We start from the raw sequence: 18122 nt of genomic DNA on the forward strand, positions 1-18122 counted from the left end.
TGTTCTTGGGTATTTTAGAAATGGGGCTTACTAAAACCTTTAAAAATATGTCTAAAAAAACAGTCGATATTAATTTATATTGCTTCCCATAAACATCAATAATATCCCAAAAACCACCCCCAAAAAATCCTTAAAGTAGTATCCCTATAGCTCTATAGTAATATCAATAGATACTTTGGTTATCCTGACTATTTTATAGTTTTTACTTTATGTCTAACCATTTAAAATTTTATATTTCTTAAATTCTTTCTACAACATTAAAGAATTTCTATAAAAATATAGATTTTTATAAGTTCTTATTATTAACTCGATCTCTATAAACTTGTATCCCAATAATATCCCAATTCTATAACAGTATATATCTTGTATTCTCGTTAAAAAATATACAAATTGATGAATCCACTAAAGAAAACCCAATTCAAATACTTTTCAAAAACCTTCTTAAAATTCAATCAATATATTATCCCAGAAATATTCCTGTCTCTGGCCAAAAATGTTGCTAACTGTTAACGTTTTAGCCATCTAATTCGTCTAACCATCTATCACCCACATGGATATATATATATATATATATATATATACAATATATATATCTACGTCGGCTCTGAAGAATTTATAACGACAAACTGAGGCGGTTTGTCGGTTGTGTTCGGGTCGGTTCGGTTTGGTTCGTTCGCGACGACCACGGCCAGAGCTCGATGTTCGACGACTGCCAGATTTCAGATATAGTTTGTTTTCACCTTTCGTCGGCTATAGACGTTGCCAGCGAAAGCGGCGGATATAACCCTCACAAGCACACACATAGAACACGGCACACACACACACAACAAGTCGGAAATGCTTTGGAAAATATTTTTGAAAAGATTCCAAGCCGAGCTACCCAAAGTCAATAAATTGAAATATGAACGCGTGAGGTGAAAAAATAAATACAAGTGAGAGCCAATTGAGATACTGATTTTGTTTTAAAAATCGCAAAAAAACGGAAAATCTAAAAATTAAAACCTAAAACCCAAAACCAGTTGAAAACAGGCGAAAGATATATATAAATATATATTTCCAGTGCAAAAAGTGCAAAGAATACAAAATAAAATACAACAAGTTGTCGCAAATAAATCAAATTGAATTTGTGCAAATCAATATTATTCGAATACAAAATAAATAATAAAACCCGTGTCGTTGTCGAAAGTGCAATACAAAAAAAATATATAGCATATATATATATATTTATTTATTACAACCAATTACATATATTGTTAATCAAAAGTAATAAAAAAACACACATATCAAGGCGACAGAATATTGCCAAGTGCGGTTGACAAAATACAACAAATAAGAAATTAAATACAAAATACAAATACAAAACAAAACAAAAAAGCTATACGTAATAATTGCCGTCTGTCTGCGATTGCAATTTTAAAATTTTTTGCGGTGTAATTGTACAAAATTCGTTGACGTTGCTGCAACGAAAAAGTATCAGATTCGAACTCGACGAGTTTTTATACAGAAAATTCTGTGGATTTCCGCTTCGACTGAGACTTTGCGAAGCTCAGCAGAAAATCGCCTAAAAAATAAAAAATAATAAATATATAAAACTCTTTCGGTGGACTCCCCTCCCGACGATACACTACGCACAAACCCATGTTGGATTATAATTTACACCCTTAAATTTGGGGGCTACAATGCGGCCAGAAGTATACGATGTAAGTACTAAAAATTTACCTAAAGTATGTGACTCAATTCGGTTTTTGCCTCTTCCGCGGAATGATCACTAAATATTTGTGATAAACTGCCACGAAATTCCAATTCTTGAAGAGCACCAGAAACTTTGATAAAACGTTGACTATACATTTTTCGGGGCTAGCCTGTTATATAGGGTTTTATTGGTGGGGTTTTCTAGGAAAATATTTATACGAATGATAAATTAATAAAAAATGTCAAGCGTAGGAGAAAAGATAGAAGGTTCATGGAAAATTAGGCTCATGGTTTTTAGGGGAAAAAATATTAGTTAACTTTTCATTTTCGGAAAAGTAATAATCTTCATATTTCTATTTTTATACAATTTAGAACATTTCCTAAATAAAAAAGGTTTTTGTAAAAGAAAATAATTTTTTAAATATTTTGAAGTGCATCTTTAAAATTTGATTGTTTTTCAATACGATTTATTTGCTTTCTTTCCAAGTGAATATCGTCTTAAAAATATTTTTAAAAGCCTTAGAATGCTTTAAAATATTTTTTTTGCTCTCTATATACCAATCTTCATTAACTAACATCTTTTATTAAATTACAACACATATATTTTATGAATATCCCAAAAACACTTTAGTTTTAAGCTCGAAACTCCTAACTTGAGTTATTTACATGACTTTCCCCTAAGTTTTGATCTTCTTAAATTCCTTTATTTAATTTAGAATTAAATTCTGTAAGATCCATGAGCCACGTGCATAAAAATCACGCCATATCCCAAAAAATAAACCCTAAAACCTTAAACCGAAGCCAAAACCATGCGCAATCAAGGGAATAATAATCCGCAAAATACCATGACCTGTGTTGCGTTCCCTTTATATTTATATATATGTATATATATATATTTCTTTTTTTTCTGCACAATTCTCACACCAATAATAATAAATGATATATGTGTATGTGTACGTGCAGCCCTCAGCAACGCAATTTCACTTAAAAAACAATTTCCAAACACACATCAAAAGCACAATTATATGTTTGAAACATGGAAAAAAAAACATATACGGAACTTGGACTCGAATTCGGACTGAGTCTTGGTTTCAGTTTCATTTTCAGTTTCACGTTCAGGTTCAGGTCTTAATAATAATTGCCGTTTATAACTTGTTATGGCACCAACACACATGCAAACTGTCAGGATAAATCAGCTTCTGTGTGTGCGAAAGAGTGTACAACCCCCTTTTTTTCTCTCTCTCTCTGTCTGTCATAAAAAAAATAAAAACTTTCGAGGGTTTGTGGCGTGTCCTGATCTCAGGACACATTTACCTGAGTTATAAATCAATTGCAAAACGCGCCAACCCTTACTCAAACTCACCGAAGAAGTACCAAAACTTAAGCCCTAAAAAAACCATTAATACCGATCAATTGGAACATTTCCTATGCCTAATCTCTGAAATCTGAAAAATCCCCCAAAAAACTCCCATAGACAAGTTCAACATTTTCCAAAGCAAACAATGCCACGCCCCAAAATAATGATAACGCTTCAAATGCTTCATTTTCCCTGTAAAAATAGACAATATTTGATTTGATAATTCGAATTTGTACGCTTCTTTTATTAATTAAACGGAAATATGAACAGATAAGACCTCGAGAAGTGTGTTCCCCAATGGGGCTTGGTCTTATGCCTTTGATAAGCCTGAAGAAGATACATTTTTATTTGGTGGGGGTCTGATCTTTGCCTTTTAAAATATATACCTCAAAAATTAATCTCACCTTAGCTCTTGAGAGTTTTTATTAAGATTTATGATTTGGCAAGAGTCGAGGCACGAGGCTGCCAGGCCAAAACATCATAAATAGTAGTAGTATTTTCTATATGACTTGGCACATATTTCTGCAGCTTTGATTAATGCAATCGAGACCAGAAATTGAATCCATCCAACCTTGGCCAAGTAAACTGCATATGTTGTACTGCATATGTTCACAAAAAATAAATATTTATACATGAAATTCAAAGTATCTCTGTTTCTAGAAGAAATTTCTAAGACAATAGGGTATGTATAAAGCCCAAGTAAACATTTCCTAGCCCAGATTATGCTAATTATTTTTAAAAATATTAAATTATCAGCAAACGTGTTGCTTTTACTATTTATTTGAAGAAAAAACAAAAAAGTTCAAAGTACGCTTCCTGTAAAAGGCACGAAAAGTTTGTGGAAATTAACAGGCCAACAACAAAAGTTTGCTGGCGTCTAAAAAACGCTAAGTGTAAAGGCAAAAAAATGTCACATTCACTTGGTTTATTTTTTGTTTGCTTCTTTATTTAATTTTATTTTTATAATTAGGTTACGCGCGGGTGGGAAAAAGCTGTATATATATATATATATGAAAAGCGGTTAATAATGGGGCTCCCAAACATATGACGCTAAAGCTCTCGTTCTAACCGGAATCGGGGACCCCTTAAGGCACGTTCCTATATCAGTAATGATGATGATGATGATGCTTCTCCTCTATATAGTATATATAAAGCGATTAGTCACAGGCTGGGATCAGAAGCTATGCTATACTATATGAATGTCACGGCTGAATTTGTTTATTCTTATCATTTTAAAGCGGGGCGAATTCGTTTAGGGTTTAGACATACCAGACATACCCTCCTCATACATACATATGTGGAAATCTGTCTGGATTTCGATGGTTTTAACCTGAGTGATAAGCTAAGAAATTGAAATTCAATTGCCAGCTATAATATTATGGCTTTATGGCCTTTATGGCCGGCTCAGTGGTTAAGTGACTAAGAGCCAAGATCTGAGCCGAGGGCGTACGTCTCTCTCGGAACGAGTTCGACTAACTTATGGTCTTTATCTTATCAGTCCAGAGAACACGTTCACAAAAAAAAAGAAATAATAATATATATACGGCGTACTACGCTTACTATATCTACATATAGAATAATAATAACAATGCGCCAAAAAAGAAACCATGCGGCCGTCAAGTGTTTACAGTTTGTTTTGTTTTTTTGCGCTTAAAAAAAGAGGGCAAAAAAGACCCTATCAGAAGAGCCAGACCCCCTCACTATATGGCCAACAAATTTTTACTACGAAGGTTTTACAACTCTGATAAGTTCGCTTTCTTTGAGAAATATTTGTACAATTTCTTGCCAAATAGCTGCTGCACTTGGTCAGTGAAAAGACGATGCACCTGACCTGAGATTTGTTTGTTTTATTGGTGTTTGTCATCTTTGGGCTTATGGTTTCGTAAATAAAATCAATAGACACACCCACTTTTGGCTATATACCACGCACATTTAATTGGTATAGAAAGTTTCGAGGAGTTTTTTGTTAGTGCTAATCAGCTCAGGTATTGATTTATCTTTTCTCGTTTATTGTCTTGGTGATTTATTGGCCAACCTCATGTCCCCATCGTCTATCGGTAATCAAATATTTACAATAATGTAAAACTGGCTTTTATGGAAGTATAATTCCCTTGATAAGGTAACTCGATCGATTTCGATATCAGATGTTGGCCATTTAAGCTGGCAATTTAATGCGAATGGAAACTGAAACAGTGCCTCCCTCCCTGGGATTCCTCCTCCCCCATTTCTGCTTTTCCAGTTCCAGTCTCAGGTGCTAGGCAATTATTACTTACTTCCAGAAAAAGGTGTCATATTTGAGTAGCCGTCGTCGTCGTCTCAGTCCCACAGTCCCTAGACAAATTCAGTCGCTGCACTTGCCGCACTTGTTTGCCTTAAACTCGCCAGCGTCTCATTGATTTCGTCGCCAGTTGAAGTCTGTTGACACTTTGGGAAAGTTGCTGAATATATATATATATAGGAAAAAAGAGGGGTATGGTATATATATTCGTCTGCCACTTAAGTAGCCCAAAGGGCGCAAAAGCGGCTTATCACCTTTGTCGGGTGCAGCTGTCCCGCTTTAGATACAACCCTCTATTAATATATATATAAATGTTATATTGCAAAAAAGAAATGCTTGATATGTCTGGGAAATTAAGTAATCTCCTATAAGTCTGCTTATTAATAAAATTACCTCTTAAACCTTATCGGTAGATCTGAAATCACTTGAGATCCACTTTGAAAGTTGAGTAAAATATATATATGGAAGGTGTTATTAAATTTTATAGAGTCTAAACAAACAGAAAGTAGAGAAAGAAAGTAATATTAAAATAAAAAACGGTTTCTTATATTTATAAATTAATTATTTATAGTTAAAAATAATATATAACTACGGATTCTTAGCATATGGAAGCTTCAAGAACTTCAAGTTTTGAATACCAAATAATAATTATTACAAATTCATTTGTATATAAATCAGCTTTAATAATTCCAGGAAATGTATTTAAGCTTCTGAACATCAAAAGATAATTATAAGAAATTTATTTAAATATAAAAAATCTTCTAATAATTCTAGAACATTTATTTCTTGTACTGTAGCTCTTAGCCTTCTTCCTAACACCTTTCTAAATTTTTCTCAGTGCCTTCCAAAGGTGAGAAGGGCATCCTTTGCTAATGAGTTCAGATTTGTGTGTCGTCACGTCAGCATTTCATGAATTTTAGCATTTCTCCTCCACCTTCACAGCCTTGACACTGCTCTGCAAAGTATGATTATTCCAACATGAAAATGATTCGTTCTCCTCTCTGTCTATATATCTACTGAACAGTCTGAAAACAACATTAGCTTATCGCGGGAGTACACTGAACTCTCACGTATACCCATTCCCCATTATTATTTCCCCAGTATTAGTATTTGTGTTCTAGAAGTTCTGTGTTTCATTTATATTTGGGGCGTTGCTTTGGCTGCTTGGCTTGGCAAGTTCAAGAGGCCGAAATGAGAGGGCCATCTTGATGCCAAAAGTATGCAAAGTTTTTCGGCTTAAGACACTTAATTAAGGCTGAGGAAAATTAAAGGAAAATGGTCTAGAAAATGAAGGGATATTCATTTAAATAAATTAGCAAGAGAGCTTACTTTCCGCTGACTAAATTAAGGGTGTTTTTAAATCAAAGGAATTAGTTTATAAATACATATATAATTTGTATTTAAGTAAACCTTGCTTAAGAGGCCTAATAATCTTATTAAAGTCTCTGAAAATCCTTGATAATATTTTAAATTATATAATTATCAACCCCTTGATTTTTTAAATATTTTTCTGCCTTAAAAACCTTAATATTATTTGCATATTGTTCTACATCTTGAGTTGCATTAATGCGCATACTTCACATTCCCAGCTCGAAATTGAAACCGAAGCCAAAGCCAAACAACACCCACTGCCTGTTGCAGTTTAACTGAATAAAAATATAAATATTTTCATACATATATCTATATATATATGTACATATGTATATATCTAGAACATAATGCCCACCAGCTCGGCGCCGTCTTGCTGAAAAAACAAAAATAAAAAACAACAATGGCAACTCAAAACTCAAACTGGCAACTGTCAAAGTCACAGAGTGTGTGTACTTTGTGTGTGTGTGTACTGTATGTGCGTGTGTGTAGTATACATCCCTTTTATTTTTGCAGTTGAAACTTCATTAAGTTGCAGTTGCAGCCGGTAGAAAAGCCGAGGGGTTCCAGGGAACGAGGGTGGGTTCTCGGGGCTCCGGAAAAGCGCAAGGTGGATGATGATGATGCAAGAGGAGTATTAAGTAACACAAGCCACCCCTTAAAACAAAAGCAAACACAAATTGCATTTGTGGCTGTTAAAATATACATATATGCTATATAGGTAGAAAAAAAAAAACAACAGAGTAAATACCGAAATCATGCATAAAATTTCACACTTACTTTCACCAGGACACGTGGCCCATAGCAGGACCTTAATTGCATGATGGATTACCCTTTTGGCCACGTGCCGGCAATCAGTACTGAATGTCATGTATTATCACTTTATGGCTATATCTTTTGCCAAATCTCCCTGTCGTCGGCCTTTCTGCCAATTCATTTTTTGTGGCCTAATCTAATCACAGTCACATTCCACAGATGCCAATATGTATTTTGTATAAATATATACACTATATTTTGGAGTGTGTTTGTGGAAGCAACAAGTGTTAAAGTCCAGATGCCAACACGTGCTTTATATCGCAAGCCAAACTAGTTTGCATTTTGATTTGAAATCCGTATCAAATCGAACTCCAAAATCAGTGCAAAAAAACACTTGAAGTTTCATTTTAATTCAAGCCTCAGACTTATAAGAGTCTTAATACTGTAATACTGCAAGTGTATTTGTTAATTGAAGTTTAGATTGCACTTGAAAGGAGGTTTCACTGTGCTGAAGTTACTCAATGAATGGAAAGCTACTCCTGCTTGGGAGGAGCTCCTCTTTCGGGGTGGTCCCATGTCGGCACGTAGCTTGAGGAAATCTTTAACAAAACTATTGTTTGTACTTTATATATATAGCTATTCATTATTCAGGGCATACACCCTGCAATAGATTGCGTAAGCCAAAAGGGGGGACCCTTCTGTTGATTTTTTTTTGGATTTTGGTAGGAGCCGCGACCCTTGGCTGGTGGCTCCGTTCTGGAAGCTCCTGTCTGCATACCAAATAAGGTAATTATGAGTCGCAGAAGCGAACAAAAGTGAAGCACAGAGCTGGCACAGAGGAGGCTACTCCCCATATAGAACGCGATATATCGAGTTACATACATGGGAACTGTCTCTCTGGCACAGCCAGAAAATCTGCCTAATGCTAATATTTATACATATATATAAAAAACTGAATCACAATTTAGTACGATTTTATAACAAGTCATATAAGCAAGACAGGCTTTGAGTTATCTTACAATTTAAACAGGAAATATTGAGTCATATAGAAGCTTTAGATAGTTTGTTATATTATAATATAGCATTAGTAATTTCTTTCTTAGGAAATTCCTTGGCTTTCTAAGCCTTTATTTTTTATAAATTTATTTAATTTCGAAATAAATTTCTGCCTGTGCATCACCTCGTGGCCCTTTTTGTCTGGTCTTAGAAAAGTTTTCAAAGTTTTTGGTTTCAATTTCATTTGTGCCTTTTGTTGCGGTTGCCAACCCACTAAAATCCAAACTTTTACCTAAGCTTATTCAAAAAATTGAAGAAATTTTTGCCTATTGATCAGCTTCTGTGGAAAAGCCCTTTTGAAAATGTATTGGGAAACATAAATTGCCCCAAAGTCTGAACCAATTTAATTGCTTTTACAGGGAGAGAGAAAAAAAGGGAGAATATTTGGTATGCAAGTGTGCAGACATTTCAAATGAACTTTATTGTCTGCTGTGAAATTGAAAAATGATAAAAATCGCACGCCATCAGGCATTTTTGCAGATTTCGTTTTGGTTTAAATTTTATTTTATTTTTTATTTTTATTTTTGGGACTGCCCACTGCGAGGGCAGATGCTTAAGGTTAGGGTTAAGGACTCAGAGGGACCAACCTCCTAAGGCTGCCTTTAGCTTTTGACTCTCGTTGGCTGTATTGATTTCTCCAGCTTTGGATTCTTTTTGCGTTTTCACTTTTCAAAAAAGAAGAAGAATAAAAAACTGAGACCTTCGTCTCAAGAAACTACCCTTCTTGGGGTCTTGAGTTCTGTTTTTTGTTCGCTTTTTTCTGCTGCTGCTTTTTTTGTAGTTCAGTTCAGTTCAGTTCAGTGCTAAGCTGAAATCAATGACCTTTGTGGGCCCAGGGATTAGTAGTTGGTCGTGAAATGGAATATGTATGCTCTAAGAAAAGTACAACAACAATATATATATATGACAAGAATCGATAAAATAAAATAAAAAGAAAGGAAAAAAATACTAAACAAAAAAATATGCAAGCACATTTTTCTTTTCTAGCCTTTTCCGAGTGGCCACTTGTGGGTTGACATTGAGCCACAATTGGGAGGCTCTTCATGGAAATTCAGGGAATATATACATATACACAGATTTTGTTTAAACAATGTTTTTTTTCCAGAGAGCTCACGATCAGTAAAAATGACTTAATTGTTGTTCAAGACGGAAGTTCGTAACAAAACAAAAAACAAATCAAGTTGAAAACAAATCAATAAACTCAATAATAATCATTAATAATCTGTAAGATTTATGCAAATTTTTGTTTGAATCACACTCGAGTTATATACATATATATATTTATAGAGGCTAGCGTAATTTTTTTGTTTTGTTTGAATAACTAAATAATATACTCATCGTTTTCGTTTTTTACTTGCAGGTTACTACAGTTCACGCTGCCCAATGTCAGGACTATTTTTATACTGATGGTGAGTAATAATATATTAATATAATACAATTAGAAATATTTGTGGGAAATCCCTCTTGACAGAATATAACTCCTATAACAAAGCCTTGATCCAGTTTTTGGCTGAGCAAAAACCATCTGGATATCTTCAATCTTCAATCTTAATCTCCAATCTCAATCCGAAAGCTGCCTCGTTTTCAACACTCTGAATATAATTATCTTGAGAAATGTCAAAATATTTTTTATTCATTCCAAAAGATTGAGTGTGTGTGGCGCAGGGGGGGTATTGGATTGGAGTGTGTTTGATATGGGAAGCGTGTGTGTACATTGGAGTGGCTCTCGGTTTTTTTATTTTTTGTTGTGGGGTCTCTCCTCATCCACTTGAAGGCGGCCCATAAAAAAATAATAATAATTATTATTATGATTATGATTGTTACACATACACGACGCGTCATTGAACTGTGCTTGGAAGAGGTCGGCCTGGCATTCCAAAATCTATATATACATATATATTTTTCTGATCAATGCAAACAGAAGGTCTCAAACTACACACTAACCCCTCATCCATCTCTTGAGGAAAACTGTCAACTCGAAAGTCTGACAAGTTAGATGAAAAAGATGGTGTATGTTTATTTTATTTTTTGTTAATAACCGATAAATCTGAAACTTGAAGCTATCTCTTACCAGAAAGCCCTCATAAGCCCTCAGCTAAAGTCCAGCGTTATTTTTGGCAATTACCCCTGAAAATAGCTAATATTGGTTACTGGTCTTCCTTGGTGCCGTGTGGCTATATGATGTATGAGGCTGTTTTTAGGGATCTAAGCCCCGATAAATAACTCGATTTGCACTCGCCACGCTCTCTCTATAATTATACTATATATGTCATTTGTTTGACCCATTCCGCTTGTTTTGCTGATTTTGCATATTTTTCTTTATCTCCATATAATAATTGTGATATCATATATGTTAGGGAGGTAAGAGTCCATAAAATTCAATCAAAAACGTTCCATCGAAGAGGTGAAAGCATGCCACAGACACGTGTAAGGTGGTGAAATATCTTAATGGATAAGGGGACTTTGTACTTTTATATTTCTAGAAAATATAGAATAATCATATTCTATAAAGAAGTTCTTATAGAACAGTCAACAGATCAAAGAATCCCCTAAAGTATCTGTAATATTAAATTGGAAATCTTCTAGTTATAATCTCTAACCCCTACTCCATTTTCCTGCTATTATTAAACCCAATTTTCAATCTCCTTAAAACTCCAGTTAGAACTATAATCTCTTCTCTGGAAAATCCAGAATTTTTCGTGCAATTCCCAGGCAATTAAATTCTCCTACTAGATTTTCATTTAAGCCAATCTACATGCATGGGAACTTTCTGCCTAGAAGTATCTGTAGAATGTCAAAGCTTAGGACAACATCCCATTGAGAAACCAATTACCTGGACTACCATAACACTCCAAATGGCCCACACACACACACACACACCCGTTGGCCAAGTTTGAACATAAAATCGCATCTCGGTGTCGCATGTGCTTCAGGGCGGCGGTGTAATAAAAAGCTCATCGTATTAATGGAAATTTATGGGGCAAAAAGAAAAGGGTTCTGTTCTGGTCAGGATTAGTTGCCAGATGTGGCTTTAATGCAGATGAATTGGCCATTAATCGGAGTTTTGTCTCTTTCTTTTTTTGCAGATTGTTGTGGTTGCCTTTGCGATGCAAACATGCGCCGAGAAAAAAGGCTTTGTTTACACATTGAAGGACCACAACGAACGTGCCCTGCACATCAATTCGCACGGCAAAGTGAGCGCCGAGGACATATCGCTGGCACGTAAGTGTTCTATATCTTAAATATCATATATATAGTACCCTGATCTGAACCGATCTGAGGGAGAGAGAGCGCGCTCTTACTCATGTGAACTCGCATTCATCAATTACCATTGGCATTTAAATTAAATTGGCACTTGAACAGGCAGATATAGATGCGTATGTTTGGATATATACAGGAGAGACTCTATAAAGATGATGAAGATTTGCCTTTTAACAATTAAAATTATGAAAATGAAGAGTTAAATTAATATATAAATTAACTATAAACAACCCAAGGCATAGGTATTTTCTTTACACTTTAATTTATTGTCTTCAAAATTCCCCTTTATTTACACTCGCCTGTAGTAAGTACATTTTGAACTCTGTCTGGATCTGGGTCTTCGACTGTGGCTGTGCATATTGTGTGCTTAATTAAATTATTGGTAATTTAATATTTGATTGATGTTATGAACCGCCATGAGGCGGCGCCCATTGCGGTTTCGCTTTTGTTTTGTTTGCCCGCCCGGCTCTCCGCTTGCTCTTAATTTATTCGGAATTCATTTGCTGCTGCTGCGGCTGCTGCGGCTGCTGCTGCGGTTTTTCCAAGCCTCTGAATCTCCGAAGTTCAGGAGCAGCCCTCGTCATTCCATTGTGGGTTGATGGGTGAGCGAAAGTGACAAGATCAGGCGCCGCATTGCGTCACAGATAAGAAGGCACAGGCCAAGGGACATACACGTGAAACGCAATCCGTTTGCTTTTATGCTTAAAATAAGGCACAATTCAATAAAATAGGAAATAAATTGTCAGTTTGGTATTTTATCTTATCAGTTCGGTGCTTCAGGTGCTACTAAATAGTGGAGAGGGTTTTCTATATATACAAAAATACCTATGTGTATGATCGATTTGCTGCAATGAAGGTCTTCCCTCTTGATCGAAATCCAAAAATCAAAAATCGAATTATCAGGCTTAGGGCGCACATTTCAGGGTTAAACCCTTTTAGCTAAGATCGAGTTCAACGACTCAGCAGCGCCGGTAATTGACTTAGTTGATTTATTGATTTCATTAAATGTTTCACATAGACTTCACCCACCACATATAGTATTCCATTCTAATCAAAAGCCCCAAGCCTACAGCCCCTTCATAACTTTATCGAAAACCTTTCAATTAATTGGGTTATCTTAATGCGCCTCAAGTGGTTCCAGTTTCAGTTCCATTAAATATTTACACAATACCCGCAACCGTCCCCAGTCCACGCACTTTTGTTTGCCAATAATTAATTAATATTTTTTGGAATTTGTTCTTTTTCTAGAATTCTTCACAACGGACAGTGTCGGCGATGTTATGGATTTTATGGATTTCAGAATTACCATCTATACCGCGGATGTCAACTACTTTCTGTGCTTCCATCAAGGCAGACTTGTTGGAAAGGTGAGTTGTAGAAGATTTTCTTATATTATATTATATTATAGTAGAGGCTTTCAAAATGTTACTTTCTTCTGACTTTATTAAATAATATATGTATCAGACTTTCAAAGTAGTTTTCAAAACCTTTATTAAATAATATTAAAAATGAAAACCCCCCACTAACTGAATTTCCTTCCCTGTTTTTCTCCCCATTTTTCTTCCGATTCCCTTAGAGAAACGCCACAAAGGAATGCCACTTCAGAGAGTCAATGGTTAATGGCCATCATCAGTATACCTATGCCTACAATCCAGTGCTGCATGTTGGCTTTAAGCGCAACTTTCGCCCAGTTGGGCCCAAGGATTTGGCCCGACCACATGTCATGAAGAAGGCCACCTTCTTCTTCTTTCGCCTTGATGAGGAGAGTTTCCGCAATACTTCGAGTCATCTTAGAAAGCATACCAAGACCAACACCAACGCCAGAAAAACAACAATAACTACATCAACTACATCCACAACAACAACAACAACAAAACCACCCAGTACTACCACACCAACACCAACACCAACACCAACACCCACAACAACACCAATAACCACAACAACATTGAGCCCAGTGGCGGGCACAAAACGCACGCGTTCAAAATCGCGTCGCCCAACAAGTATTAATAGCGATAGCATTCCCAGCGAGAGCCGGAGCCAGAGCAATAGCCTTAAGTCCTACAATCAAGCCAATAGCAACAAGAACGATGCCGAGGAGGATCTTCGGCAGAAGATCCCGCACCGGAACCGGAAGCAGCACAGGCTGAAGAAGCAGAAGCAGCACCGACAGACCGGTCGCCGGCGCACAGTGGGCCTTATGGCTCAGCCCCAGCCCAAAAATCTAGAGGTGCGTCATCATCATAACAATGCCACCATAATGGAGCGTCGCCTCCGGCGTCGTCTGGAACGGCAGCAACATAAACTGCAGCGTGAGCTTTGGGAACGGGAGCAGCGCCAGGCGGGTGAGATAGAGCGGGAGCGAGAGCGGGAGGAGCATCATCTGCCCAAGGCCGCCACCTCGTCGGCCTCGAGCTCCTCCTCCTCCTCCTCGTCGACGGCCACATCGACGGCACTGACAGCCACCGCCGCATCGCTGGCACCCAGCGCCTTCAATTTGGTGGCCATTGTGGCCGCCAGTCGTCGCAAGCGGGACAGGCGAAAACGCTCGGCAGAGGTGGCTTCACCACCACCCACAACCAGCAAGAGTGGAGGCGCCTCCCAGCCCCCTGCTGCCGACATGCAACTGGTGGAGCTACCCTCGCAGCGTCAGCAGCAGCAGCAGCAGCCACAAAACACTGAATACTCAAAACCCTATGTTAATAGTAACTTAAACAACCCACTAAAAAGTAGTAATAGCATTAATGTTAATCATGCAATACCTGCCTTGCCAAAAAACTACAACTACTTGTACAGTAACGAGCATTATAATTTGAATACTAAAAGTAGCACGACTGATTCTAGTAGTTTAGAAACTAGCACTAAGTTCGATAGTCCAAATAGCCATAGCAATAGCCATAGCCATAGCAATAGCGATAGCGATAGCCATAGCCACAGCGCGTTCAATCAGAATATTGACAATAATCTTAAGCAATTAAACGATCGAATTGAGGAGATGCCCGAAGCAGGTGAGATGAAGACAAAGGTGAAGATGGAGATGGAAATGGAGATGGAGATGATGGAGACAGCGAGCGAGGATGCTGTTGTGGAGAATCGCAATCATATTGATGCTAGTAATATAATCGACGATCCAAACGATGAGGAGCACGAGGAGCTGATTTTAAATAAACTTTTTCGTGGCCTACAGGAGTTGCAACAGCAACAGCAACCGCAACAGCAGCAGCAGCAGCAGCAGCAACAACCTAATATTGATAATCATAACGAGAATATTAACGTTGTTAACAATAATCAGAATCATAATGATAATGGGCTGCTGACAAATAATAACCATAATAGTAATTACAATGAGCAATTTGCGAATGACGATGAAACGATACGAATTCAAAATAATAAATATGAAACACATATAGTACAATACAAACATGTGGTATTTATTTCGAAAAGTAATAATATTTGTGGTGGGTTTTTAAAAACCTTTTTTAATCTATTCTTTAAAGCAGTTGAATTCTTGGTTAGAAATCTTGTTGATTGTCTTCAATTCTTGTGGATACTTTTCTGGCTTTTTAAAGGTTTGTTAAAGAGTTCTTAAAGTTGTAATTTTAAAAGGATCAAGCAGCAATGGATCATGGTTTGTGTTTAAAGGTATTTATAATTTTCTAGCACTTTTTTAAACAAAGAAGAAAGTAATTTGGTTTCATGTGGCACCTATTTGAAGTTGGTTTTATTAGCAAGATCTTTTCTATTAAGGATCAATACTGTCCTTTTGTTTGTATATAATTGTATGAAGATCTTGACCTAATTAATTATAAAAATATATTTATTTATTTTAGATTTCATAGCTCCTTGACCTACTTTTTTTATAGGGTTACATCATGTTTCATTTGAAGCCAATTTGCTTTTGATTTAATGCAATTTCACGTAAAACACTCTGAAATTTCCTACAAAAAATGATTTAACTATATGTTTATTCTTAATAAAATCACTATAAAATATTAAAAATTTCAACACACATTTCCCACAGCTCATCTCGCAATGCGGAAACATCTCTCGGGTATGATGATCATCCAATTTGAATTGGAATTCCCTTTCAAAATGCACATTCCAAGGCACACACAAAAAATGTGTTTAGGGTAGGGTGAAAAAAATCCAAGGCATAATTCGAAAATCGTGTAACAATTGATAAGAATCTACAACAATGTGACAATGTGTAAATCTCCAGCCTGACCTCAATCTGTTTCGGATAACAATAAATTATATCTGGCGGCCGTCCAGACGCCACAAAGTCGCGTGCAAAATGCGTGGGCGATTTATCGAAACAAGTATTTACATCACAAAAAAAAACGTAACTATAGGGTCTTCTGCTTTTGTTGTATATTTTTTAGGAAAATATTTGATAGATGTCCGGGCTGATGTTGACACCGCATAAATCATAAATAGAGATCTCATATTAATTTATGCAAAGTACCCGAGATGTATGGCGTGTCTGAAATTAATTAACCAACATTTTCTGTGTCGCAGCAGCCAGTCCGGTCAGGCAAAAAAAAAAATAAAATAAATAAAAAGCTAAAGCTGATCTGGCGCCGTGTATCTGCGATCGCGCCTCTAAGCGAAAAGCCTGTAAAAAAAATAAATCGAAATATAATCAAAATAAAATCTACAAGAAAAAAAAAGGTCGAAAAGCGCGAACGCGCCACGCCAACGCCTTATATATATTTCCAGCCAAAAAGCCATCGGCAAAGCGCCGCTAATGAAATTTTATTATACTCTCGCGGCAATAATTTATAAATTTGTTTAACAAAAAATAAATTTGTTAAGCAATAAATTTAAATACGCAAAGCACTTGCCACTTTTGTAAAGCGCGATCTGTGATCTGTCTGCGAGGCTATCGAGATGCTCTCGCACGCGGCTTTGAACTGTGAAATCGATAATAGAATCTTAAGTTTATTTTATTCATTAAACAGTAATATGATTTGTATTTAAATATATTAAAAATATGGTAAAATATCTAGTTAAAATAATTGTTAATTAAGGTTAAAGAAAGTGCTGATATTTGTATTAAATTAATTAGTTTTTGTCTTTATTATATCAATATAATTTTAGTTAGAAGCCTGTAAAGCTGTGAAGGAGTCATTTCCAACCCTATAAAGTATATATATTCTTGATCAGCATGAACAGGCGAATCGATTTGGGTATGTTTCACAGAAAAAAATTTGATAAATTTTTTCAAAATTTTTTAAGGGGTTAAAAATGTCAAAAAAATTGACAAAAATTTCAATTTTTTTAAATATCAAATTGAGTATGCAGATTTGTTAACCTGATGAAAACTAACATGGGAAAGCTTTCCGAATTAAAATTTATGCTTTTTTTTGGCTTAGTTATGAGTTTTTTAAATTTTGATTTGTAGTAAAATTTGCATATAAAAATATAGTTAATATCGACTAAAAAATGGTATTTCACCTTCTTTCAGAAGCTTAAAAAAACGTGAAGAAGTCATTTCCGACCCCATAAATCATATATATTCTTGATCAGCATAAACAGGCTAATCGATCTGGGTATATTTTAGAGAAAAAAATTTTGATAAATTTTTTCAACATTATTTAAGGGGTTAAAAATGTCAAAAAAAATTGAAAAAAATTTTAATTTTTTTAAATATCAAATTGAATATGTAGACTTGTTAGCCTAATAAAAACTAACATGGGAAAACTTTCCGAATGAAAATTAATGCCGTTTTGGCTCAGTTATGAGCTTTTTTATTCCTTGATTTTTCAAAAAAATTGTCATATAAAAATATTGATAAAAATTGATTCAAAATTAATCATTACATATATTTATGGTCTAGGAAAATGTTGGGAGTATTTAGACTCTTAATATACTAAATATTTTATAATAGATACAATGCAAAGGTTACTACTTGAATACATTTATATTTGATTACCAATAAATGTTCGATATAATATTAATGGCATATTAAAATCATTGTTAATTATTTAAACATTTTGTTAAGACCTTAAATGGGACAATTGAATTAATTAAAAATTATAATAATATATATTTAATGCTTTTAAAATCGGCTTTTAAACCTCTTAAGATAATTCACTTGTTTATTTTCCATTTCCTGTTTTTACAAGGGCTTAAATATATTATATAGAGTTTGTTGCTTACTCAAACCAAATTTCCCAAGAACACATTTTTATATTTATACATAAATCTATCAAGAAACAATATTCATGTGCTATTGTTCAGTTAACTAGTTTCTTTTTTTCCTCAATTTTTTTTTCTCAGAAACTTTAAATATTAAGTAGAGTCCCGCCCCGTTTTGTTCGTCATTTAAATGTTACACCTTCCTTTGGGTGG

At 35.3% G+C, this 18122-nt stretch overlaps 2 protein-coding genes across 2 annotated transcripts in view; one reads left to right on the plus strand and one right to left on the minus strand.

The window, feature by feature from the left end:
- Ir48b (Ionotropic receptor 48b) overlaps nucleotides 1–18122 on the minus strand; it is an 86517-nt gene that overhangs the window by 14165 nt on the left and 54230 nt on the right. The window lies entirely within an intron of this gene.
- On the plus strand, nucleotides 728–16482 carry pyr (pyramus). The gene is made up of 5 exons (XM_086827345.1): nucleotides 728–1700; nucleotides 9868–9916; nucleotides 11594–11729; nucleotides 13017–13135; nucleotides 13345–16482. Coding segments are annotated over exons 1-5 (2319 nt in total). The 5' UTR covers nucleotides 728–1698; the 3' UTR covers nucleotides 15358–16482.

This window comes from Drosophila serrata, unplaced genomic scaffold, assembly GCF_035046125.1.
Source record: "Drosophila serrata isolate PLE 108 unplaced genomic scaffold, ASM3504612v1 contig_165, whole genome shotgun sequence".
Taxonomy (NCBI): domain Eukaryota; kingdom Metazoa; phylum Arthropoda; class Insecta; order Diptera; family Drosophilidae; genus Drosophila; species Drosophila serrata.